Source organism: Eretmochelys imbricata, chromosome 5, assembly GCF_965152235.1.
Source record: "Eretmochelys imbricata isolate rEreImb1 chromosome 5, rEreImb1.hap1, whole genome shotgun sequence".
Classification (NCBI taxonomy): domain Eukaryota; kingdom Metazoa; phylum Chordata; order Testudines; family Cheloniidae; genus Eretmochelys; species Eretmochelys imbricata.
In genome coordinates, this window is record NC_135576.1 from 1,367,793 (window position 1) to 1,394,744 (window position 26,952).

The window sequence follows — 26,952 nt, forward strand, 5'->3', positions numbered from 1 at the left end:
GGTCCCTCCACAGCCGGCACCGCGGACACAGCCAGTTCCCCCACAGCCGGCACCGCGGACACAGCCGGTTCCCCCACAGCCAGCACCGCGGGCACAGCCGGTTCCCGCACAGCCAGCACCGCGGCACAGCCGGTTCCCGCACAGCCAGCACTGCACAGGCACTGCCAGCCCCTCCCCAGTGAGCCCCGGAGCTGCAGCCGGCTCCCAGATGGCCCAGAGCATCGTTTATGCCGACCTGAAGTTCGTGAAGGCCCCTGTGGGGAGCAGCGTGTGCTCCAGGGCGCGGGAGGCAGGTAAGAGCTGACCTGCCCCCTGCACGGTGCCGCCCCCTGCCCTGAGCCAGGCCTGCAGACTAACCAGCGCCCTCTCCCTGCAGCGCCCGCAGACGAGGAGGAGGCAGAGCTCACCTATGAGAACATCCAGCTGGCCCAGCCTGGGGAGGTGAGGCGGGGGCAAGGGGCGGAGCAGAGCAAAGGTGAGTGTGTGGCTGTTCGCCCTGCCCCTAGCCCAGGGGTCCCGGGGGGAGCAAGCCGGGCAGGCACCCAGGGGCCTCCTGCTCCCTTTGCAGGGACCCTGCCCCGTCCCCAGGCCTGGCACACAGAGCGAGCGGGATCGCTTGGTCAGCTGGGCCCAGGCACACAGAGGCAGAGTCCTCCCCGTGGGGAGCAGGACCGCAGCTGGCGTGCAGAGCGGGGCTGTATCTGGGAAGCAGCGACTCGGAGGGGGAATTGGGGTCACAGTGGACAAAGGGAAGACGAGCACCCAGCGCGATGCTGTGGCACAAGGGGCTAACGCGACCCTGGGGTGCACAAAGAGGGGAGTAGGCGGGGGCAGGGGTTGGTGAGGCCGACCCGGGATCCCGCACCAGCTCCGGGGGCTGCGTTCTATGAGGGATGCTGGGGGCCGGACGCGTCGCAGCAATGACTGGAGAGCGGGAGGAAACCCCGGGGAGCGAGTGAGACGCCGTCCGGCAGCGGTGCCGGGTGCGAGCCTATGACTGGGCTCTAAGTCTAGGACCCCCTGCTGTGCTGGCTCAGGCCCCCAGAGGGGACCTTACCCAGGTGGCTGTGCCCTGAGGGGGCCCCCCCTTAGTATGGCCCCCAAGCCCTCAGCCGAGCTCTGCAGGGCTGGGCCCCAGGGGCTCTGGAGAGGAGAGCCGCTCGCCATCACACCCTGCAGCGGTGCCTATGTCACCAGATCCCTGCCAGGAAAGCGCTGGAGCCCCCCCGGCACAGGCTTGCACAGCCTGCCCCACTCCCCACCCCACTGCAGCAGCCCCACTGCCTGAGGGCTGGAGGAGCGGTGCAGGACAAGGGGGAGCCAATCTGTGGGGCTGAGGGGACCATTTGCAGGAATCCCCACCAAGGGACCCCAGGGTGTGGCTTGGCCCCGGGGGTGTCTCCTTGCCCGGGCTGGGAGCGTAGCCCATAGGGCTAGCTTGCCTTTTCCTTCCTTCCCTTCATGATATTTAGCTGCTGTAGTGAGAGTCAGCCGACAGGCCTGTCTCCTGTAAGACATTAGCGTCCGCAGTTAGCGTACGTCTTGAGGTCTATGAGCTTTGAAGAGATCAACGACCCAACGGAAACACCAAGTATTGGGGAGCTGAAAGTTGAGGGTTTAAGGGGAATTTCTGACCACAGGAACAACCAACCACCAGAGTGTCGTGGCAGTGAATCCACGTCTCTGTAAGCAGAGTCAGAATGAGCTCTCCCCTGACATCTGGTGCTGAGCTGTGGAAAAGGCCTTCAGGGGCTGATCTCGTTTGCATGGGCACACCCACCCCGCCTAGCATGATGGGACTGCTTGCCCAAAGGTCACATTGCCTGCTGTGGGATCCCCGGTCTCTTTGTTATTGGGGCAGGAGTAATAAAGTGTTCTTATCCTGGTTATTTGAATCCAGGACAGTAGAACTGTACTTGGCATTTTATGCCTGAGGGGCTCTCCCTCAGCTGAGAAGCACTCACTAGGCAAGGGACATGGGTTCCAAAGGCCTCTGGTTTAGGAGAGGTAGTTGGGTTTTGCAATGCTGTTCTCTTGGGGGGTTTAAACACTGTGTAATAATAGAGCTGATTCAGATAAGAGTCTTGTGAAATGCTGTTGAGCTGAAATTGTTGAGACCTGGGTTTAAGCGTGAGATCTGCTCTGGGTGAGTGATTCTAGTGTAAGAAGCTTATGTAGGTGTGCTAGCAATGAGGCTCCTCTGCAAACAGCTGAACTCACTGAGAGCTGTGTTAAGTGGGGGGTGGCCCTGAGGGCATATTGGTGAGTGGCTAGTGGAGAGGACTGGGTGGCTGGTAGAGAGGACAGGGGCAGGACCCCACACAGCAGTGAGGCAATTGGCCCTGAGCAGCGGAGCGTGTAAGGTGCCTCTGTACCTTCCACCTGGGCTGGGAGGTGAACTCTGCAGATGAAGTTCTGAACTCTGGGGCTGCACTGACTAAGGACAGCAGCTGAGAATTGGGTGACTTTTGGGTTGCTGGATTTAAGACCCTGAGAGGAAGAGGACACTGCCCAACTCACTTGGGGGTGGGTCTTTTGCTCATGGTTGGTGTTATGAATCCTGTTGGTGGTGTTTCCCCAACATAATGCTGCATTGTTTCCCTCCTTTATCAAAAGACTTTGGCTGCACTCAGACTCCGTGCTTGCGAGAGGGGAAGTTTTGCCTCTCAGAGGCGCCCAGGGGGCGGTGTGTAATTGTCCCAGGTCACTGGGTGGGGCTCGAGCCGGTTGCACTGTTTTATTGAAACGGAAACCCTAGATACTGAACCCGGCCCTTCTTGCTGCCAACGCTGATGGGCAGAAGGGTTACACCTATAACAGGTACATGAGCTACATCCGCACACACCTCAACACAAGCGGGCCATGGTAACGAATTGCCGTATAGGATAACAAGGGCTGTGTCCTGTGCCCCACTGGCTGCAGAGCCCCTGGGGCGTGGAGCCCTACAGAGCTGCTGCGGCCGATGCTCGCTGGAGCTCCCTTTGCGGGTGCCCGGCTGGAGCTGCCTCCCCCTGCCGCTCGGAGGGGCTGGGGCCTGGGCCCTGCCGCTCACCCAGCTCTGAGTGGAGCTGTGAGCGCCCAGAGTAGCCAGCCAGGCACGAGGCCCCAGGCCCAGAGCCTGCAGCAGGCTGCTTGGCCACAGAGAGGAAATCCAGCGGCTCGTGGGGCATGTGTGGGGAGAGCCCACACAAGGGGCATGGAGCCCACTCACAGGAGCTCAGACCCCCCACGCAGCCCCCTCCGACACGGCCCCCAGCAGACTCCGAACGAGAGAGAACAGACTTCTTGGGCAGGAACGGGCGCTATAGTGAACTGGCCCCTGTCTCCCCAGGAGGCTGGGCCAGGCCCCAGGCGATACCTGGCCCAGCCCCGGGGACGGGCTTGGGGGGCTGCTGGGGCTCTTCTGTCTGCGGGGTCCTCGCCTGGCTGGCTCAGGGATCAGGTTGGAATGACCCAGCACCTGGGGTTAGCCCAGACCTGCCCATGGGGCGCTGGTGCTGGCCATGCCCCCAGGAGCCTGTCCCGGCCCCTGGGCAGGGTGTCCCTGTTCCTGGTGGGGATGGGGATGGGGGAGTGTGGCTGGGTGAGGGCAGAGGCCCCAGCTGGGCGGGCAGGAGCACAGGGCAAAGCCTGGGTGCGTGGCCCACTGCATGGGCAGGGCTCTGGCGCCCACCCCACCAGGCTGCCAGCCGCGCACTGTGGGGGAACCGGAGCTGGTAGCCTAAGCCCGGGCGGGTCCTGTCCCTGCAGCCCCACGGCACTGGGAGCTCTCCCCTGGCTCCCACTGCCCTCCTGGGGGGCTGAGCCCCATTCCCTGGGTGGCCGGAGGGGGGAGCTGGGCCGTGGGTTTGGGTTCCCAGGCACGCTGCCCTCACGGGGGAAGGGGATGGGGGACCTGGTGCCCAGGGTTCCCCTGTGTTAACGCAGCTGGTTCTCTCCTGCAGAGCCCTGGTGGAGCACACGGTACCTGCCCCTCGGCTTGCTGGGGACCTGCCTCTTCCTCCTGGCCACCACCATCGGCCTGGGGGTTCGCTGTGAGTAGGGGACTCGGGCTGTGGGGGGCTTGTGGGGACAAAACGCCCGGCCAGCGGAGAGAGGGAAGGAGCTGCATGTGGGGAGTGATGATGTGGGGGGCAGGGGGCCCCATGGAGGGGGGGGGTCAGGGTGACACAGGGCGCGGGTGGGGGTGAACCCGAGCAAAGGAGAGTTTGGGCTGCAGCTCAGGAAACCTCCCCAGCAGCAACACGGATCCAGCTGGGGAGCCATGGGGGGCCCTGTCCGGGGCATTTGGGGGCCCTGTCCTGGGGCAGGCAGGGGCCCTGTTACCAGGGAGATGTGGGGGACCCTGTCCCAGAGCAGGTAGGGACCTTTTACCAGGGAGATGTGGGGGGCCCTGTTCCGGGGCAGTCGGGGGCCCTGTTACCAGGAAAATGTGGGGGGCCCTGTCCTGGGGCAGTTGGGGGGGCCCTGTCACAAGGGAGCCATGGGGGCCCCTGTCAGGGAATCCTCTCTGGGGAGGGGCCCATGGGGGGAGGGGCGGGGCCCTGTTTCTTGGGCCCTCTACCCGCTGCCCGCCTGGCGCCCGCCCACCGGCACAGATGTTGCTGGGGTCAGTCAGCACATGGCGGGGCTGACACTTCCCCAGCTCCGCTGGCCAAGGGCTGTAGGGCACAGGCGGGTCCCTGGCAGGGCCAGGAAAGGCTGCTGGGCGGGCACTCGGCTGGCCCTGGCTGGCTGCCTGCAGGGCGCTCTGCCCGGCCCCTCGCTGGCCGGCACCCGGGGCCCCTCGCTGTGGGTTCGGAGGCTGCCTGCTGGCTGCAGCCCCCACTCGCCTCCCAGCTGTTTGAACCGCCTCGGCCCAGCGTTCCTGAGTCTCCGTCACCGCTGCTGGAGGCTCTGGCATTACGGGGCTGTTCTCCACGGTCGGGAGGGTCCCTGTCCCCCTGGGGCCCTGCTGGGGTGGATGAGTGAGCCCAGTTCTCGAGTCGTCCTCCCAGCCCCGCCCTGCCCTGCTGGCACGTGCCCGTCGGCCTATGCCGGAGCACATGCGCCCCTGTGTCCGGCCAGGCTTACGCTGTCTGTCCCCTGCAGACTGGCAGGTTTCCCAGCATCTGCAGCAGGCGTCCCGAGTGCACGAGGCCGAGAGCAGCCGCCTCTCCCAGCAAGTCAGCACCAAGGAGGCGACCCTGGCGCAGACGGCGAGGGAGCTGGAGCAGGCCAGGCGGGAGCTGGGGCAGGCCAGGCGGGAGCTGGGGCAGGCCAGGCGGGAGCTGGGGCAGGCGAGGCGGGAGCTGGGGCAGGCGAGGCAGGAGGAGAACAGCACCCAGGAGCAGCTGCGAGAGCGGGAGGCCGCGTTAGAGGGAACGAAGGAGGAGCTGGCGAGGGTACAGGAGGAGCAGAGAGAAATTAAAGAGAAGCTGAACCAAACGGAGAGCGCCCTGTCCAGCATCCACTCCTGCGAGCAGACAGGTACTGCCTTCCTGGGGCGGGGGTCACTGGGGCACCCCACCCCCCAGCAGGGGCACCAGGGCTGAGCTGCAGCAAGTGGCTCTGGTCATTCAGGAGGGGCAGCTCTTCCCCCAGGCAGCGCTGGCCCCCAGGTCTGCATGGTGCAGGGGAGTGTGTGTGAGCCATCGCAGACAGCCTGGGGCCTCCCCAACGGGCAGAGCGGGGCACGGGGAGGAGGCGGCTGCCAGGTGACAAGGGCAGCGTGTCGCTGTCTGCTCACACGGAACAAGGAGCTCTGTCAGAACGAGGGAAACAGCCCGATCCCTAGAAGGGCTCAGTCTGTCCGCGCATCACTGCCCAGCCCTCCGGCCAGAGCTGTAACGGAGCAGTGTCCACGTCCTCACGGTGGCTGAACCCACAGAGCCACAGCAGAGTTGGCTGGGGCTGACTGTCATGGTACTGGAGGGTTCACACCTTTGGAAGGGTCAATCAGGGGCTGCAGGACACATTGGGAAGGCTGGGAGCTCCCATGAACAGTTCACTTGTATCTGAGTCCTGGACTCAGCTCCCATCCTGCCCCAAACCTTTGAGGAACCCCCCCCGCCCCCCCAGCTCAGAGCAGCTCCTGGAGCAGCCTTCAGTTTGGGGGAGCGTGAGCCCCTGGGGAGGGACCAGGCCTTCTTTGTACGGCCCTGGGCATGAGCCCTTTAATTGCACACAGGGCCAGGACAACCTCTGAGCTTCTCACCCCCTCTTCTCTCCAGGCTGCTGCCCGGCGCAGTGGGTGTTGTACAGAGGAAAGTGCTTGTTCATCTCGAAGGAGAAGGTGAATTGGCAGAAAAGTAAAGAAGAGTGTGAACTGAACTCTGCTCGGCTTCTTATCACCAAATACTGGTGGACAATGCCGGTACGGTACATGCACGGCCGATGTGACCACAGCCAGAACACTGTGTAAAGAGCGGGTGTCTCCAGGCTGGGGGGTGTTGGCAAATAGGCAGGGGCTCAGAGAAGAGCAATGGCAATGATCCAGGGGCTGGAGGGATCGATTTACGGGGGAGGCTAAAAGAGCTGAATTGGTCTAGCTGGGCTCTGTGACCAGTGTTGGGGTGGGGGAGGTTATGGGAACAGGGGCAAATATTTATAGAGCCCAAAGCAGGAGAGGAACTATACAGAGAGTGAGAAAGGGGGTAAAACTCAGAGAAATTAGGAAAGGAATAACGGGAGCCCTGCCATTCAGCCCTTTCATACCATTTCCATTTTCACTGTCCATGGAATCTAGACTAGTATTAATTAGCTTGCTTTACAGCCTCCACAGTGCACCGGGCACTTCGTAGCACGCACAGAAAGACACGGCCCCTGCTTTAAACAGCTTCCAGTCTAAAGCCCCAGCCTTGCAAGACATTGCATTAGCGCAACCCCTGGTACCTGCAATGCAGGGGCCGCAGTGAGATTTTCAGCAGTCCCCCGACATTCTCATCAGCGCAGTAGGGACGTGCAGGCCAGATGAAATCCCTACAGAGTGGGTGCACAACTGGCTGAAAGTCTGTTCTCAGAGTATGTCAATGGTTTGCTGTCAGACTGGGAGGACCTATCCAGTGGGTCCCAAAGGGGTCTGTCTTGGGTCCTGTATTAGTAAATATTTTCATTAATGACTTGGATAATGGAGTGCAGAATATGCTTATAAAGTTTGCAGATGACACGGAGCTGGGAGGGATTGCTAGTGCTTTGGAAGACAGGATTAGAATTCAAAACAACCCTGACAAATTGGAGAATTGGTCTGGAATCAGCAAGATGAAATTCAATAAAGACAAGTGCAAAATATGACACTTAGGAAGGAAAAATCAAACTCACAGCTACAAAATGGGGACTAACTGGCTGGGTGGTCATGCTGCTGTAAAGGATCCAGAGGTTGGAGTGGATCAGAATCTGAGCTAGCATCTGTCTTGGAGTCCCAGTCCCGGTGCTCTGAATGAAGTCAGCCAGGATTCTGGGGCAGCGACTCCCCTCAAGGCACCCTCACCAGGGCAAGGAGCCTGCTTGATTTCCGTGCCTCCTGGGTCTGACCTCGGAGCATTCAGCGCCCTGGTCACCCCGGGAGCTCCTTGCAGCGAGTCTCCCTGGACGGGACCCCTGGGGAGCCTCACCCCTCCCCCAAAGGGCCCTGCCCCCCACTCCGCAGCCAGCAGTGACCCAGCCAGCATGTGACACAGATGGGTTATTAGGCGTGGGGAACCCAGCGTATCATAGAATCATAGAAGATCAGGGTTGGAAGGGACTTCAGGAGGTCATCTAGTCCAGCCCCCTGCTCAAAGCAGGACCAATCCCCAACTAAATCATCCCCGCCAGGGCTTTGTCAAACTGGGCCTTAAAAACTTCTAAGGAAGGAGATTCCACCACCTCCCTAGGTAACCCATTCCAGTGTTTCACCACCCTCCTAGTGAAAAAGTTTTTCCTAATATCCAACCTAAACCTCCCCCACTGCAACTTGAGACCATTACTCCTCGTTCTGTCATCTGCCACCACTGAGAACAGTCTAGATCCATCCTCTTTGGAACCCCTTTTCAGGGAGTTGAAAGCAGCTTTCAAATCCCCCCTCATTCTTCTCTTCCGCAGACTAAACAATCCCAGTTCCCTCAGCCTCTCCTCATAAGTCATGTGTTCCAGACCCCTAATCATTTTTGTTGCCCTCCGCTGGATGCTTTCCAATTTTTCCACATCCTTCTTGTAGTGTGGGGTCCAAAACTGGACACAGTACTCCAGATGAGGCCTCACCAGTGTCGAATAGAGGGGAACGATCACGTCCCTCGATCTGCTGGCAATGCCCCTACTTATACATCCCAAAATGCCATTGGTCTTCTTGGCAACAAGGGCACACTGTTGACTCCTATCCAGCGTAGAGCAGAGCTTGTTAGTTCAGAAACCAGGAACATTCAGCAAAGTCCATCTTGGGGGGCTCCAGATCCCAGGGCTCCCCCCAACTCCCCCAGAGTCCCAAACCAGGAGACTGACCAGCTTGCAGCAGCCCAGCCTCTGTCAGGCCCAGCCGCCCCCCTCCGGGCTTTGTCTCTTTCCTGGGCAAACAGGTCACCTCTCTCTTTGTTCTCCAACACCTCCAGCTGGCTCCTTGCAGGAGACAGGCTTTGGCCATCAGCAGCCAGGATACAGAGTGTTGGCCATTCTCTGTCCCAGGCAGCCAGTCAGTGTCACACCTGCCCTCCAGGGGTCTCTGCAACAATCGCAAGATCTGATGGAGAAACTGAGGCACACACAGTATCCAGAGAAAACATTAAGAACATTCCCACTTTGTCACAGAAACGTGATGCTGTTGCAAAAAAGACAAATGGCACGCTGGGGTGTGTAAGACACGGGGGAGGTAATTATTCTGCTGTACTTGGCACTGGCAAGGCAACAGGTAGGAAATGCCAGAATTAAGGTTGCCTTTGCTACCTTAATTCACCCCCTGGTGCATATGCCTTAGGATACAGCATTTAATTACATGGCCACAGGCTATTGTTCCCCCATGACCCCTGCCTCATTCAGGGCACAAGATAGACCTGTTCCCGGGATGTTTCTTTTATCCTCCTGTCAAGGCTGATCTCCCGCTCTGGCACTCCGAGTGCAGAAGGTGGGGGCCCACAAGGGTTTTAAAAATTAATACTGGCCACTCCAGGCTTGTATTAAACTCCCAAGGTTACAGCTTCTCTCTGACCTTGGCTTGGTAAACGCTGCCACCACCCAAATGCAAAATGCCTTTTGGAACCCAGGAAGACGCACTTGGGAATTCCTCCTTGTGGGGTACCCTCAAGCCCTTTCACACACCCCGCTTCCCCCCCTTCCCCAGGGGAAGAGCTGAGAAAGAAAACAAAGGAAATTAACTGTTGCCACCAGCTAATCAAACAACATGTGCGCAAACCTCTTAGGACCCCAAAGCTCCAACCCTGTTCTTAAAAAAAAGGTAAATTTTATTAAAAACAAAAAAGAAAGAAAATTCATCTGGAACTTAGGCTTTTACTAGATTTTAAAAGAGCAATTCCAAAAATCAGGCACCCAAAATAGCTTTCTTGGGGTTTCAGCTTAAAGGTTACAAGTAAACAAAAGCATCTGAAGATAGCACAGAGGCCACTAGCCATAAGAAATAAACAGAAATAAACCTAATCGCATCTTTCCAAACATTCCTGATCTGCTTACACATTTGGGGGTTCCAAATAAATAGTTCTAGGTATGAGCTGATGATCTATGATCACACCTGGCTTAAAGCTTCTCACAGCATAACTGCTCCCTGTTCCCCTTTTTCCCGGAGAATAACAGAGACAAAGGGGAAGTTTTTTAAAAAAGTTCTAGCTTCTCTTTTGGTCAGGTGCCCACTCCCTTTCCTTTACCTGGAGGACTTTGTTAACCCTTTACAGGTAAAGCAAGCAGAGAACAACCATCAAGAGGGACTTTATAGCTACTGGCTGGCTGGGTGTCCATAAAAGGGAGCTACCCCCCTTCATTTATCACAGCTCCTCATTCAAGGTGTGGCCCCTGCCTTATTCACTGCACACTATTCAAACCCTGCTCTGAACAGCAAAGTATTGCTTTCCCCGTGGGCTTTCCATGGGATGATCAGGAGTTCAGTGTTAAGCTGCAGGTGAGACATCCAGGAGGAGATGTCGCGGAGCCTGGCTGAGATGTGGGATCGGAGGGAGGAGACAGGGCAGGAGCAGGAGGCAAATGTGTGAGTGGCTGTGGAGATGAGGTCACCCAGAGCGAGGGGTGAGTGGAGGGAGAAGAGGAGGGGGCTGAGCCTTGGGGGACCTGACACAGCTCATGGCTGATGGTACATCTGGGCTGATGAGCAGGGAGAAAGGGCTCATTACCTTGGGGAGAAGCAGCCCCTCTCCATGCAGTGGGGCAATACACTCTGACTGGGGCAGCTGGGGCCAGGCAGGGTAAATGCAGCTCTCCCAGCTTCTGCAGCAGCAAACTCCTCCGCTATAGCCATGGAGCGCTGGGCTGGTCCGGGCCTGCAGGTCTGTTGTATTAATTTAGAGGGAATGTAGCAGCCCAAAGAGTCAAAGGTGTTAACATGACCCTGTCACTGTCCAGCATTGAACAGTTTTAAACAACGTTCAGGGTTTGGTCTACAGAGACCTCGGCCTGCTGAGTGCCCCGGCAAACACCCCATTCAACAGCCTCTTAACCTTTCATTAAAGATACAGAAGAGAAGGCAAAACAGTTAAAGCCTTTGGAATTAAAGTATTACGTAAGGCTTGTATTTGAACAACATCCCTTGTTCCCTTTCTCTTCAGCTGGAGAGAGTTTTTAAAAAGAACCTGCCCCCCTTTTGACAGTCTCTAGATGGTATCAAAGATGGTGATAACTGTCCTTCTGGGGAGAGGAGAAGACGTTAGCTGAGATGGGCTAGCGCTGCTGTTAAAGTCCAGTCCTGTTTCCTCAAAGACAAAACGAGACAAACACCCAAAAGGGGAGAGAAGAGAACAGCAAAGAGAGAAAATGCAGCTTCTCTCTCTGGTGCTGACTCTCACGTGCAGCCTCACTGCTGGAGAGACTCAGGCCCAGCACAAAGTCTGATCGGCCACTCTGAGACCTGACAAACTCGTACCACCATTGGGCTGGTTAGGGCATTGCATTCCTCTGCCTCCCTGGTCACAGGCTCACAGCCTTGCTGCAAAATGTACAGTCTTGGCTGGCTACCCAGACTCTTATTAGACAGAAGTCAAAAGGAGAAGGACAGGAGAGGGAAGAAATAAGGTGGGGAAGGAAAGGGACACCCAAGGGAGATGGAGAGATGAAGTCTCACATCCCAAGTGATGTTCAGGACTCAGCCAGAGCTGGTGTCATCTGGGTCCCTCTCTCTGGTCCGGTCTGGTCAGGACAGGACATCTCTCAGGGTCCAAATGATGGTCCCAGGAGATGGGGTGAAGGGCAGCCAGGATGGTGAAGCTGGCTCCAGTAGGCAATTTGTCTCCCAAAGGCTCTTTCTTTAAGGATGCCGAAGGGAGTAGTGGGTAGAACAGCCTCTGCCCTCCTTGTTTTGTCCACCAATTAGACCTAATTTCTGACACACCAATTTTGGCTCCTTGACTTTGGTCCCACACGTCTCTCGTTTATCAGGCAAGGCCTTAACGCAGTCCTTGAGTTACACCAGGGGACCTTTTTGTTTGGACTAATTCAGTCTGTCTCCTTTTTGCACCTTTTCCCATCACGTTTCTTGTCCTAGGGGTATTGTGACATCTTAGGAACCGTCGCCCACTTTTCACAGCTGAGCTCACACTTTGGGGAAACTCGTAGGCCCAGTTAGCACAGCCGATCGCAGCAGGGAAAGTACCCAGGGCCTCTCATTTCTGGTGCGCTGGGGTGAGTGGGATCCAGTACGATGGATAACCAATAGCAGGGTGCGCTGCGAGGATGCCGTTCGCCGCCCCACACCTGGCTAGCTGGGTAACCCCACTTCTGGAGCAATGTGATCGTGCTCATGGAAACATCCTTTTCTCCACCAGCTAATCCCTTCCCTGCAGTTCTCTGCTTCTTCACCGCAGTCACTTGAATGCAGGGGTGTCATTATGTGACTCTTTTCTTCCTAGAATTTTCTGAAAAATACTAATGTCCAGTACTGGATTGGACTAGTCCGGAATCAGGAATCGCAGTGGCAGTGGGTTGATAACTCACCCTTTAAACAGTAAGTATCATATTTATTTCTTAAGCTAGATGCTCCATTTGGTCACCAGCGGCACCATCCAAAAGAAACATGCATTTTAGTAACTGTAGCTAAAGCCACTGACTAAAGTGCGCTGGAAGGGTTAGAAGTGGCTTCCCATAATGGAACCAACGGGCCTGGAGTTCCTCATGTGGACCCTTTACCAGAGGGGAATATTTAAAGCAACACCATGTACTTGAAAGCTGCAAAATAACGAGTTTCAAGCAGTTTCAAGTCCTCTGAGTAAATTCTTTATCGGTAGCGCCCAAGCGTAAGTCAGGTGGTTCCTGGGAGGGCAAGGGGCAAAACCACAGAGCAAATGAGTGTAAAACACAAATCCAGATGTCAGGAACATACTGAACAGCGCTGGCAGGGAACGTGAAGAGGAGACATTTCTTAATTGTCTCTGACCCAATGCTGGGAATCTGGCTAACAAGCCAGAGGAATTGGAAATTCTCACTGATGAGAAGAAATGAGGTATTATTGTCATCACTGAGGCCTGGCGGGATGAGTCACAGGACGGGGATGTTAAACTCACTGGTTACAGCCTCTTTAGGAAGGTTTTTGGGGGGCACTCTGCATGAAAGGCAGCATCACCTGTTTTAGAGGTTTTGCTAACTCAGAAGTGCAGGATCATGCCTATGGATGAATGTGCTAACAAAGCCCAGCGGGTGCACGGGTGGGGTCTGTTACAGACACCAAATCAAACCAGAGAACAGAATGGGATACTCACTAACCTCTTGTCTGTGACGTGGGAAGAAAACCTGTGTTATGAGGGACTTCAGTCTGGGAGAGGTGTGGGAGGTCTCACGACCTGATCACATTCAGTGTGGGCACACAGAGGACAGTCCCAACCAGTAATTTATTCGTAGACCAGAAGGGACCACGATGTTCATCTAGCCTGACATCCGTCACACACAGGCCAGAGCACTGCTCCCCAAAGATGCACTAAAACGTATCTTCTAGAAAGATATCTGACCTCGATTTAAAGACTCCAATCCATGGAGACACCACCACCTCCCATGGTGAGCTGTTCTAGTGGTTAATCACCCTCACAGCTAGGAAACAGCATCTTATTTCAAGGTTGAATTTGTCCAACTCTAACTTCCAGCCTTTGGTCCTTGTTATGGCTTTGTCCGCTAGCCTGAAAAGCCCCTTGGTGTCAGCTCTCTTTTCCATGTGTCAGAACCTAGACACTGAGACAGCGTCACCTCTCAACCTTGATTTTGATAAGTGGATTAGATTGGGCTCCTCAAACCTCGGATCATACATCCTGTTTTCCATCCTCTGGATCATTTTTGTGACCCTCCTCTGAACATTCTTTGGTATTTCCACATCCTTCTTGAGGTGCAGACACCAGGACTGGACACAGTATTCTAGTATCGCCTCTGTACACAGCACGGTCAGGCTAAGATCACTTCCTTATTTCTACTGGAAAGTCCCTTTTTTATATACCCATGGAGCACGTTAGCCCTTTTTGCCACAGCCTTGCACTCACGGCTCACGTTGAGGCCACACAAAGTCCTTTTGTGAGTCGCTGCTTCCCAAGACAAAGTCTCATGTCCTGTAGAAATAACCAGTGTTCTTGGTTCCCAGATGCACTGCCATGCATTTGGCTGTATTAAATCACGTTTTGTTGGATTGTGACTATTTAACCAGCCAATACAGATGACTGTGACAGTCTCCTGTCTTCCTCATTACTCACCACCCCACCAATCTTTATGTCATCTGCATAATTACCAGCCAAGATTTTATATCATGATCTATATTGTTGATAATATTGAAGTATTGGACCAGGAACCGATCTTTGGGATCCCGCTAGAAATGGCCCCGCTCATTGGGAACAAAGACATTTTGCAACCTCCCAGTGAGCCAGTTTTTAATCCATCTAACATGTGCCATATTAGTTCCATTTGTAACCCTTCTGCCAGGTGGAGCCAGCAGCAATCAGGGCCGGGTTCAATATCTGGGGGTTCCTTTCCATCTATCCAACACAAAACCGGCTCGAGCTCCCACCCAGTGACCTGGGAAAATTACACCCCACCCCTGGGCACCTCGAGAGGCAATACTTCCCCTCTCACAAACTCTGAGGCTGAGTGTAGGAAAGAAACTTTTAATGAAAGGAAAAAGTCACCTGACATTAATTAGGGAAAATGCCACAAGCAGGATTCATAAACATAAACTGTGAGCAGGACGCCCAGCCCAGAGTGCATGGGGCAGAGCTTCCACCTCGTGTTCTTGAGATCTACAACCAACAGTTCCTTTTCTGTGCCCCCCTCTGCTCCCTCACCACACCCCACTCACAGGGGTTGTCCTGGGTCAGTGAGGACCCAGGGTTCAGAGGCGCAGCTGTGTGAGTTCCCCTCCCACCCGGGGGAGAAGGCACCTGGCTTGCTCCGGCCTCTGAGCACTTGCTCTGTCTGGCTGCCCTGCCAGCCGCGGTTCCTCTGGCCAACCCGCTCGCTGCTCTGCCAGCCACTCGCTGCTCCGCTGCACCCTGTCATCTTCCGCTGCCTCCTGCCTCTCTGCTGTGACCTCGGCAGGTCCGTCCCTTGAGGCTCCCCCAGCTCTCAGGGACTGTCAGCTCTTGGGGGGGGGGAGGGAACTGCCTTGCTGAAGCAGGCTGGGCGGAAACGCTGCCCCCCACAAGTGATGTCAGTGCTAGTGAGCACATAACGAAAGACGCCGCACTCAGCTGTATGTGTGAACAGTGGGGAGGGGCAGGTCAAACTGTACCTGGGACCCTTAAGTATCAGCCACACCTCCTAACGGGGACACCTGTCCCCACCCCTCTTACTTTCACAGGGGAGGGCTCTGGCATTTGAGCCCCTGGCTTAGCAAGCTCCTTTCAGTTGAGGGCGACCCCCTCAATCAGGACAGGCTCAGCACGGTTCGGCTGCCCTTTAGTCATACAATAAAGGAAACATGGATAACACCATTTCACTCCCCCCTGCAGTCAGGAGTGAAGTGATTTGTATCCCAACACCAGCCAGCGTTGGTCACTTTGGGCAGCACCGCGCTGAATGCTGGATACCGACCCCAAGTGGGTGTGTTCATGTAAATACAGTCTGGTCCTGAAATCTTTTCCCCTCCCCAGCTAGCTGTCAGGGGAGAGCTCTTTCAGACCCTGCTTACACCTATATTGCAAGTTTTTAAATCAAAATATCATGTGGTACTAAGTCAACTGCCTTGGAGAAATCCAAGTCACTGTACCTTGATCACGCTGTACCTGTATGAACACAGCTACTTTTATCACGCTGTACCTTTATCAGCCAAACCTGTAACCCTGTGAAAAAGGCTTGTCAAGCCTGACCTTCCATGAAAACATGCTGACTGAGGTTTATAAGTCCCGGCTTGACAAAGCCTTGGCTGGGATGATTTAGTTGCGGTTGGTCCTGCTTTGAGAAGGGCGTTGGACTAGACACCTCCTGAGGTGCCTTCCAACTGAACCATTCCATTATTCTGCCCAGGATCGACACCAGGCAAACTGGCTGTAGTTCCCTGGGGCGTCGCATTTACCCCTTTTAAATATTGGAGCTACACCGGGAGGCCTGCAATCCTTTGGGATTTCCAAGACTTGTTAAAAATTAGCCTTAGTGGTTCAGAGAGCTCTGTCACGGAGTCCCTGGGCAATGCTCTGGAACTGCTCCCCATGAAGCCAGTCAGGACTCTGGGGAAGTCTCCTTTCTGTGAGCAGCCTGTCTTCAGGACACACAGCTCACACAGCTTCCCCCTTCCTGGGTCTGACCTCGGAGCATTCAGCCTCCTCTGCCCCTCCCTGCGCTTCCCACAGTAAGTCCGCTCAGGCAGAGCTCCTGGGGAAGCCAGAGGGTCCTGCCCCCCAACTTAGCAGTCAGACGTGACTCTCAGCCAGCCAGTAAAACAGAAGGTTTATTAGACGACCGGAACATGGTCTAAAACAGAGCTTGTAGGTGCAGAGAACAGGACCCCTCAGCTGGGTCCATTTTGGGGGGCAGGGAGCCAGACAACCACGTCTTCCCTTCACTCCATGTCCCAGCCAGCCCCAAACTGACTCTCCCTCCAGCCCCTCCTCCTCTGGGCTTTGTCCCTTTCCTGGGCCAGGAGGTCACTGGATTCCTTTGTTCTCCAACCCTTTAGCTCTCACCTGGCGGGGGCGGGGGGGGGGGGGGAACCGCCAGGCCACCAGTTGCCAGGAAACAGGGTGTCGGCCATTCTCTGTGTCCAGACCCCTGCACATACCTGCCCTCTAGGGCTCTGCAATGATCATACACCGTTACCCCACCACCTAGATACTTAAGAACTGCATGGGGAAACTGAGGCACCCCCACACTATTCAGAGGAAACATTAAGAACAGTCCCACTTCATCACATCTCCCCCCCCTTCGAGATCGAACTGAGCGGGGTCACTTTAGCCAGTGACCTGGGGAAGTTCGAAGCCACCAACGTTCCCATGGATGCCCCAGCATCTTTCCTATTCCTTGGTAGGAGTTACACCAGGCCCTTTCAGTTTCACACCCTCCCTTAGGTCGGGGGTGGTCGATAGCACTCGCAGGCCGCATGTGGGAAGGTTTATGCGGCCCGTGCCCTTTGGCCACCCCAAAACCCCAGGGGGTCAAACTGGGATTGGCTCTTTGTGACGATGTGACACAGCAGGGAGGGGGGAGTGTTGACCTGGGAATGTGCCCTGGGGATGGGAGACCTGAGAGCCTGTCACCTGAGCCAGGAGGGGGAGGGGGAGGTAACACCTCTGCCCGGGAATCTGGACAGAGGCTGCAGGAGAGAGCCGGCTGGGGGGGTTTAGTTTCAGTTTGGGGCTTGGTGGAGGAACGCAGGGAACCCCAGGGCTGGGGTCTAAGCTCCCTGCTCCCCCAGAAGGACTTGACTGAGGGGTCCTGGGTGTACCCACAAGTTCTGTTTTGGACTGTGTTCCTGTTGTCCAATAAACCTTCCGTTTTACTGGCTGGCTGAGAGTCTCAGTGAATCCCAGGAAGAGGGGTGCAGGGCCTGGACTCCCCCACACTCCGTGACAGTCTTCTCCCCAACAAGCTGGCCAAACACAGCCACTTGGTTATAGGACTGTTTAACTTTCTTAACAGCTTTCACTTCATCTGAGACCTTCTCAAAGCTATCCACACTGGATCTTTCAACAGGAAAGTCAGTGGATCCATTCACAGACTAGGGACCGAATGGCTAGGCAGCAGTTCTGCGGAAAAGGACCTAGGGGTGACATTGGACGAGAAGCTGGATATGAGTCAGCAGTGTGCCCTTGTTGCCAAGAAGGCCAATGGCATTTTGGGATGTATAAGTAGGGGCATAGCAAGCAGATCGAGGGACGTGATTGTTCCCCTCTATTCGACATTGGTGAGGCCTCATCTGGAGTACTGTGTCCAGTTTTGGGCCCCACACTACAAGAAGGATGTGGATAAATTGGAGAGAGTCCAGCGAAGGGGAACAAAAATGATTAGGGGTCTGGAACACATGACTTATGAGGAGAGGCTGAGGGAGCTGGGATTGTTTAGTCTGCAGAAGAGAAGAATGAGGGGGGATTTGATAGCTGCTTTCAACTACCTGAGAGGTGGTTCCAGAGAGGATGGTTCTAGACTATTCTCAGTGGTAGAAGATGACAGGACAAGGAGTAATGGTCTCAAGTTGCAGCGGGGGAGGTCTAGGTTGGATATTAGGAAAAACTTTTTCACTAGGAGGGTGGTGAAACACTGGAATGCGTTACCTAGGGAGGTGGTAGAATCTCCTTCCTTAGAAGTTTTTAAGGTCAGGCTTGACAAAGCCCGGGCTGGGATGATTTAATTGGGGATTGGTCCTGCTTTGAGCAGGGGGTTGGACTAGATGACCTCCTGAGGTCCCTTCCAACCCTGATATTCTATGATTCTATGATTCACAACAGAAAATTTCTGGCTGTTAGGAACTGAAACTGTCTTGATTAAATCACTTTCACACCCTTCAGTGGCAGTAAACTGCTTGCAAAGACTCCATGTGGATTCCTTTCCCTAGGACTTTTCTGTGCAACAATTCACCCTTCACAGAAATTCTGCTCTTTCCCTCTTCACCTAGGGCTTGCTCTAGAGGAACACTTTCCTGAGCAATAACAGACTCTTTCTGGGTCTCCCTTACATCCAGAATTACCTCTGGCCCATCCGGCGGATTCCTACACAATCCCCTTTCAGGCAAACTTACAGACTTCCTATATAAAAGATCAGAAGCATTCTCCTTCCCTTTGCCACACACAAGTTCAGGAATCTTTTCCTTCTTGCTACAGGGTTCCACACCATCAGTAGGTAACACAATCACATCACCTTCATGCTCTCCTTGTGCCCTGGTAGGATCTCACCCTGATTAGACAGAGTTGCGACACCCTTTCCCAGCCAGACACTAGCAACAGGAAAAATACAAGCACCAGAATTGTCTGGTCTCTGGGATTTTACATAGACACTAACTGGATGCGACCTAGTTACAGGCCCATTCTCCTGAGCAGACACAAACTTAGGGCCATTCCCTTCCTGGGCTTTAGCTGAATCCAGAACAAACTCTGAGACAACTGCACGACCCTCAACCATCACAGGCTGAAAGGCCCCTTCTGTCTGCTCCACAGAGAAAGAAGAGCCAGAGACACTTTCTCCTTTCCCAGACACACAGCTTGGGATCTCTTTCCCCTTGTCCCAGCACACAAGGCTGGTCACAGACAACTGCTTGGGGACCGGGGTAGCTCCCTCCATAGGCAAGTCAATACCCCTGACAGACACAGGCACGTTTCCTTCCCTGTCCCAATTCTCCACCCAGCTAACAGGTAAGGTCCAGGGACACTCGTCTCCCACTCTCCTCGCCTTCCCACCCTGCTGACTAGACACAGCCATCAGCTCACAAGGCTGCCTAGGCTCATCCAGACTTTTCTTACCAAGCACCTTGCCACTCCCCACAGATCCCCTGCCCTGCCTGTGTCTCCCCCCACTCAGCTGGGGTCTCAGCTCCCACTGTGCTCAGCGCTGCCCTTGCTGTCCCAGTGGGGGTAGGCAGCGAGCTCCCTGCTTTCCTCACTGCATCAGAGCCAGAGTGAGCCCCTTCTCCAATGTGCAAGGGGGCGGGGAGCATCTCTTGTCCCACCCAGCCCCAGGGGATCTGGTTACAGGCCGGCAGGTAGCCTGAGACCAGCCGCTCCTCCCTGCTGCCAGCCAGGTCATCTGCATTTTCACTGACCATTTCCCTCTCCACCGATTGGTTCCCTGGATTCAAATTCAAACCCTTGGCCGTTACAGGAGCAGGGCCTGGATCGTGTCCCAAAGAGATGCCATCACCCCACAACAAGGTCTCGCAGCTGGTGTCCTGGAGAACCCCAACGGCCAGCCAGCCCCACCCCTCCTGGGTCTGCACAGGGATCTGGGCCATAGGCAGGGCGAGGGGCTTCGTCCCTGGGACCCTCACCCAGCTCACACAGCCCCTCAGCATCTGAGGCTGCACCACCCGGGGCCTGACAACAGTTCTCTCTGTCCCAGGATCTCGCCACCCCAGGAATGTCTCCCCATTGACCATCACCTTCCGCTCCCACTGGAGGTCCGAGGGGCCTGGCCCCAGGAAACTCCACCCAGACATATAGGTCGGGGTCAGGAGTGGGAGCCTGTCCACATCCCCAACCATCTGGCTGACGGAGTCTATGGCCTTGGGACCCAGCAAGGGAGCTAGACACCGGGGCTTTTCCGCAGGGTCCCCCTGGTTCAAATCACCAGCCTGCTCAAAGGCAGCGAGGTGGGCATCCACATCCCCCCCTCCTTAACCAGGGGCAGCAATTTAGTCTCGAGGTTCCCTGAGGAACTGGCCCCCCGGGGTCTATCCCCACTCACCCCGGGAGGTCCCCTAGGCCTCTCCGCTCCCCCACCGCCAGTTCATGCTGCTGCTGCTTCTGCAGCTCTTTCTCGGGCTCTCGCTGTCTCCCACAGTCCTCTTGCTCTCTCGGACTCAGCTCCAATCCCATCCGTCTCTGATGCCCCGATGGGGAACCCGATCGTGAAGACCCCAGTCTGGTCGGGGACAGGAGTCTTGGGGGTGCTTGGCTACCACCCCAGCTGCTCCCAGATGCTGCTATAGCCCCATTTGGGGTCAGGAATCTGTTCCTTAGAGCGGTCATCCTCCTCCAGCTGCACGATGAACTCTGCTTTGGTGAACTTTCCAATGCGCAACCCTCTCTTTCTGCACAGGGTTACAATGTCCTTCTTAAGGAGATGGTGACAGGCCGTCACTCCGCTCTTCCCAAGTTGTTGTGGACTCACAGGCCTGTGTGCTCTCAGCTCCCCATGGTTTCCAGGGAGAACCCCTAGTGTGCCAGCCCTTCTCGAGGTCACCACCTCTTTGCCAGGGTCGAGCCACAGACTCCTCCGCCCCTGGGACCGCTCGCTGCAATCCCCCGGGGGACCCTGTTACTGCAAAAGTCCTTCTCTCTCCCAGGGCCAAGCCACAGGCTCCTGCGCCCCTGAGACTGCTCACCGCGGTCCCCAGGGGGACCCCATTACTGTACAGTCCTTCTCGCTGGTCACACAGTCCCAGGGGTTAACCGCCCCCCGAAACTGCTCCTCTCTGAGCCTTCAGCACGCCTGGTCCTCGTCAATCCCTCTTCGTTTTACTGCTCCCCAGTCACGTACTGCAGGAAGTGTCGTCCATGGGGTGCAGTACATCCCACCTCTGCCACCAGCTGTCACGGAGTCCCTGGGCGATGCTCTGGAACTGCTCCCCATGAAGCCGGGCAGGACTCTGGGGAAGTCTCCTTTCTGTGAGCAGCCTGTCTTCAGGACACACAGCTCACACGGCTTCCACCTTCCTGGGTCTGACCTCGGAGCATTCAGCATCCTCTGCCCCTCCGTGCGCTTCCCACAGCGAGTCTGCTCAGGCGGGGTCCTGGGGAAGCCAGAGGGTCCTGGGGAAGCCAGAGGGTCCTGCCCCACAACTCCGCAGTCAGACGGGACTCTCAGCCAGCCAGTAAAACAGAGGTTTATTAGACGACAGGAACATGGTCTAAAACAAGAGCTTGTAGGTGCAGAGAACAGGACCCCTCAGCTGGGTCCATTTTGGGGGGCAGTGAGCCAGACAACCACGTCTGCCCTTCACTCCATGTCCCCAAACTGAAACTCTCTCCAGCCCCTCCTCCTCTGGGCTTTCCCCTTTCCTGGGCCAGGAGGGCACCTGATTCCTTTGTTCTCCAACCCTTTAGCTCTCACCTCGCAGGGGGAAGGGCCCAGCCATCAGTTGCCAGGAAACAGGGTGTTGGCCATTCTCTGTGTCCAGACCCCTGCACGCACCTGCCCTCTAGGGCTCTGCAATGATCATACACCCTTACCCCACCCCCTAGATACTTAAGAACTGCCTAGGGGAAACTGAGGCACCCCCACACTATTCAGAGGAAACATTAAGAACAGTCCCACTTCCACACCTGGCCATGGCCCATCCTCCCGGTGTACCCAGGTGGGTTACTCGCCTCTCTGGCCCACATCAGCCTTTTCAGCACCTGTGGGGTAGGCACCTCATCACACGTCCTCCGTCTTCCATTGTTTTTTTTTTAAATGTTTTGTGGCTGCTGTCACAGCTCCATTTAAGTAGGATGCTTTTTAACCAGAGTAACTTCATGTTTGTGAAATTGTGGCATTTGGGACATCCGGTGGGATGGCCTTGAACAATTCCAGTTATTGTTAACAGGTTTCAGAGTAACAGCCGTGTTAGTCTGTATTCGCAAAATGAAAAGGAGTACTTGGGGCACCTTAGAGACTAACACATTTATTTGAGCATGAGCTTTCGTGAGCTACAGCTCACTTCATCGGATGCATACTGTGGAAACTGCAGCAGACTTTATATACACACAGAGAATATGAAACAATACCTCCTCCCACCCCACTGTCCTGCTGGTAATAGCTTATCTAAAGTGATCATCAGGTTAGGTCATTTCCAGCACAAATCCAGGTTTTCTCACCCTCCACCCCCCCACACAAATTCACTCTCCTGCTGGTGATAGCCCATCCAAAGTGACAACTCTTTACACAGTGTGCATGATAATCAAATTGGGCCATTTCCTGCACAAATCCAGGTTCTCTCACTCCCTCACCCCCCTCCAAAAACCCACCCCCATACACACACAAACTCACTCTCCTGCTGGTAATAGCTCATCCAAACTGACCACTCTCCAAGTTTAAATCCAAGTTAAACCAGAACATCTGGGGGGGGGGGTAGGAAAAAAGAAGGGGAAATAGGCTACCTTGCATAATGACTTAGCCACTCCCAGTCTCTATTTAAGCCTAAATTAATAGTATCCAATTTGCAAATGAATTCCAATTCAGCAGTTTCTCGCTGGAGTCTGGATTTGTAGTTTTTTTGTTTTAAGATAGCAACCTTCATGTCTGTGATTGCGTGACCAGTGAGATTGAAGTGTTCTCCGACTAGTTTATGAATGTTATAATTCTTGACATCTGATTTGTGTCCATTTATTCTTTTACGTAGAGACTGTCCAGTTTGACCAATGTACATGGCAGAGGGGCATTGCTGGCACATGATGGCATAAATCACATTGGTGGATGTGCAGGTGAACGAGCCTCTGATAGTGTGGCTGATGTTATTAGGCCCTGTGATGGTGTCCCCTGAATAGATATGTGGGCACAATTGGCAACGGGCTTTGTTGCAAGGATAAGTTCCTGGGTTAGTGGTTCTGTTGTGTGGTATGTGGTTGTTGGTGAGTATATGCTTCAGGTTGCGGGGCTGTCTGTAGGCAAGGACTGGCCTGTCTCCCAAGATTTGTGAGAGTGTTGGGTCATCCTTTAGGATAGGTTGTAGATCCTTAATAATGCGTTGGAGGGGTTTTAGTTGGGGGCTGAAGGTGACGGCTAGTGGTGTTCTGTTATTTTCTTTGTTAGGCCTGTCCTGTAGTAGGTAACTTCTGGGAACTCTTCTGGCTCTATCAATCTGTTTCTTTACTTCCGCAGGTGGGTACTGTAGTTGTAAGAAAGCTTGACAGAGATCTTGTAGGTGTTTGTCTCTGTCTGAGGGGTTGGAGCAAATACGGTTGTATCGCAGAGCTTGGCTGTAGACGATGGATCGTGTGGTGTGGTCAGGGTGAAAGCTGGAGGCATGCAGGTAGGAATAGCGGTCAGTAGGTTTCCGGTATAGGGTGGTGTTTATGTGACCATTGTTTATTAGCACTGTAGTGTCCAGGAAGTGGATCTCTTGTGTGGACTGGACCAGGCTGAGGTTGATGGTGGGATGGAAATTGTTGAAATCATGGTGGAATTCCTCAAGGGCTTCTTTTCCATGGGTCCAGATGATGAAGATGTCATCAATATAGTGCAAGTAGAGTAGGGGTGTTAGGGGACGAGAGCTGAGGAAGCGTTGTTCTAAATCAGCCATAAAAATGTTGGCATACTGTGGGGCCATGCGGGTACCCATAGCAGTGCCGCTGATCTGAAGGTATACATTGTCCCCAAATGTGAAATAGTTATGGGTAAGGACAAAGTCACAAAGTTCAGCCACCAGGTTAGCCGTGACATTATCGGGGATAGTGTTCTTGACGGCTTGTAGTCCATCTTTGTGTGGAATGTTGGTGTAGAGGGCTTCTACATCCATAGTGGCCAGGATGGTGTTATCAGGAAGATCACCGATGGATTGAAGTTTCCTCAGGAAGTCAGTGGTGTCTCGAAGGTAGCTGGGAGTGCTGGTAGCGTAGGGCCTGAGGAGGGAGTCTACATAGCCAGACAATCCTGCTGTCAGGGTGCCAATGCCTGAGATGATGGGGCACCCAGGATTTCCAGGTTTATGGATCTTGGGTAGTAGATAGAATATCCCAGGTCGGGGTTCCAGGGGTGTGTCTGTGCGGATTTGATCTTGTGCTTTTTCAGGAAGTTTCTTGAGCAGATGCTGTAGTTGCTTTTGGTAACTCTCAGTGGGATCAGAGGGTAATGGCTTGTAGAAAGTGGTGCTGGAGAGCTGCCAAGCAGCCTCTTGTTCATATTCCGACCTATTCATGATGACAACAGCACCTCCTTTGTCAGCCTTTTTGATTATGATGTCAGAGTTGTTTCTGAGGCTGTGGATGGCATTGCGTTCCGCATGGCTGAGGTTATGGGGCAACTGATGCTGCTTCAGGAAGATCTAACATGATCCATTGGGCGGAAGTTGAAGCTAGACACATTCAGATTGGAAATAAGGAGTACATTTTTGATAGTGAGAGTAATTAACCATTGGAGCAAGTTACCAATGGCCATGGTGGATTCTCCATCGCTGGCCATGTTTAACTCAAGATGGGATCTTTTTCTAAGAGATCTGCCCTGGGAATTATTTCAGGGCAGGTCTCTAGCCTGTGCTGTGCAGGGGGTCGGGCCAGTCCTAGGGCCCGTGCCGTGCAGGGGGTCGGGCCGGTCCCAGGGCCCGCGCCGTGCAGGGGGTCAGGCCGGTCCTAGGGCCCGCGCCGTGCAGGGGGTCGGGCCGGTCCTAGGGCCCGTGCTGTGCAGGAGGTTGGGCCGGTCCTAGGGCCCGTGCTGTGCAGGGGGTCGGGCCGGTCCTAGGGCCTGCGCCGTGCAGGGGGTCGGGCCGGTCCTAGGGCCCGCGCCGTGCAGGGGGTCGGGCCGGTCCTAGGGCCCGCGCCGTGCAGGGGGTCGGGCCGGTCCTAGGGCCCGCGCCGTGCAGGGGGTCGGGCCGGTCCTAGGGCCCGCGCCGTGCAGGGGGTCGGGCCGGTCCTAGGGCCCGCGCCGTGCAGGGGGTCGGGCCGGTCCTAGGGCCCGTGCTGTGCAGGGGGTCAGACTAGATTTGCACAGTGGTCCCTTCTGGCCCGGGAATCCATGAAGCTGAGTATGGAGAGGCAGAGCTGAGTCACCGCAGAGCCGGGGGCAGAAGCAGCACGACTGGACCAGGGTGGACAGGGAGACGAGCCCTGTGCCAAGTCCACCGAGAGGGGCAGAGGGGCAGGAGAGGCTGAAGGGAGCCGGCAGAAGCAGCAGCAGGCAGGGGAGGTGTGAATGCCCAGGGGGGACAGGATTCCAAGGCAGAAGCTCAGCTGTGACCACAGCAGCCAGGGCCAGGAAACCTTGACAGCCAAAGGTTAGGTGCTGAGTGACTTTAGGCTCCTCCAGGGCTCAGCGGCAGCTGAGGGGGATTTTCTGCAGCGCAGGGTGCCGAGGCCTGGGACTTGCGTGTCTTTGTGGATCTGGGCCCAGGGCACCTACATACAGAGCAGATTTCTGGTGGCAGGCGGCTCCTCAATCTAGCTGCAGACGAGAGCAGAGCAAGCCCCAGTGGCTGGAAGACGAAGAGAGACAAAAATCAGACAGGAAATAAGGCAGAAAACCGGGTGGGGAATTAACCAGTGGAACAACTCACCCAGGCACGCGGCGGAGTCTCCATCCCCCGGGTTTCCGTGACGAGTGGGAGTCGCTTTCGCTGAAGGAGGGGCTCCTGGCTGGGCTGCGGCTGTCGCTGGGTGAAGCGACTCTGGCCTTGAAATCGATGGTGACCTGGCCTTAGTGTGCCAGGGTGGCAGAGCTGACAGCCAGCGTAGGGCGGGCCAGGCTGTCTCAGCAATGCCCCTTCTCTTTCCAGAGACTGGAGCTACCCGAGTTACAGCTATACGTCGTGTGGAGCAATAAGAAATGGCGTCATAAACAGGGACCCGTGCTACTATCTAAAGCCATGGATCTGTGAGAAGGCACCCAGCCAGCCCAGCCCAACCAGACGCTGGTTTCCTTCGAGTCCCTGGAGGGACAATCAGTGAGAGCCCTACCGGACAGTCCTGTGAGTCTGCAGCACCATCCCCGTATTGGGGACATCTCGGGCAAGGTCCGTGTCTGCAGGGCGGGGCTGGGGGGCAGGGCACACGGGGGGCAGGGGAGTGGTGGGTTTGCAGGGCGGTGCTGGGGGGGCAGGGCACACGGGGGACAGGGGCGCGGGGGGTTTTCAGGGTGGTGCTGGGGGGGTAGGGCACATGGGGGGCAGGGGAGTGGTGGCTTTGCAGGGTGGTGCTGGGGGGCAGGGCACTCGGGGGGCAGGGGAGCGGTGGGTTTTCAGGGTGGTGCTGCGGGGCAGGGCACACTGGGGGCAGGGGAGTGGGGTGTTTGCAGGGCGGTGCTGGGGGGGCAGGGCACACGGGGGACAGGGGCGCGGGGGGTTTTCAGGGTGGTGCTGGGGGGTAGGGCACATGGGGGGCAGGGGAGTGGTGGCTTTGCAGGGTGGTGCTGGGGGGCAGGGCACTCGGCGGGCAGGGGAGCGGTGGGTTTTCAGGGTGGTGCTGGGGGGGCAGGGCACACTGGGGGCAGGGGAGTGGGGTGTTTGCAGGGCAGTGCTGCGGGGCAGGGCACATGGGGGACAGGGACGCGGGGGGTTTTCAGGGTGGTGCTGGGGGGTAGGGCACATGGGGGGCAGGGGAGTGGTGGCTTTGCAGGGTGGTGCTGGGGGGCAGGGCACTCGGGGGGCAGGGGAGCGGTGGGTTTTCAGGGTGGTGCTGGGGGGGCAGGGCACACTGGGGGCAGGGGAGTGGGGTGTTTGCAGGGCGGTGCTGGGGGGCAGGGCACTCGGGGGGCAGGGGAGCGGTGGGTTTTCAGGGTGGTGCTGCGGGGCAGGGCACACTGGGGGCAGGGGAGTGGGGTGTTTGCAGGGCGGTGCTGCGGGGCAGGGCACATGGGGGACAGGGACGCGGGGGGTTTTCAGGGTGGTGCTGGGGGGTAGGGCACATGGGGGGCAGGGGAGTGGTGGCTTTGCAGGGTGGTGCTGGGGGGCAGGGCACTCGGGGGGCAGGGGAGCGGTGGGTTTTCAGGGTGGTGCTGGGGGGGCAGGGCACACTGGGGGCAGGGGAG

The 26,952-nt window shown here is 56.1% G+C and overlaps 1 protein-coding gene across 1 annotated transcript; it reads left to right on the forward strand.

Annotated features, from left to right (window-relative positions):
- The first annotated feature begins 208 nt into the window (after nucleotides 1-208).
- Nucleotides 209-25,874, forward strand: LOC144264941 (B-cell differentiation antigen CD72-like). Its single transcript, XM_077816961.1, has 7 exons — nucleotides 209-293; nucleotides 377-475; nucleotides 3,945-4,034; nucleotides 5,092-5,469; nucleotides 6,213-6,355; nucleotides 12,036-12,130; nucleotides 25,703-25,874. The coding sequence occupies exons 1-7, from the start codon at nucleotides 209-211 to the stop codon at nucleotides 25,872-25,874; spliced, it is 1,062 nt and encodes a 353-aa protein (XP_077673087.1).
- The last annotated feature ends 1,078 nt before the right edge of the window (nucleotides 25,875-26,952 follow it).

Excerpts from the sequence above, each read along its gene's own strand:
- LOC144264941 (XM_077816961.1), top strand. The coding sequence starts at position 209 with ATGGCCCAGAGCATCGTTTATGCCGACCTGAAGTTCGTGAAGGCCCCT. Across the intron at positions 4,035-5,091 it reads CATCGGCCTGGGGGTTCGCT|ACTGGCAGGTTTCCCAGCAT; the intron begins GTGAGTAGGGGA and ends TGTCCCCTGCAG. Across the intron at positions 5,470-6,212 it reads CCACTCCTGCGAGCAGACAG|GCTGCTGCCCGGCGCAGTGG; the intron begins GTACTGCCTTCC and ends TCTTCTCTCCAG.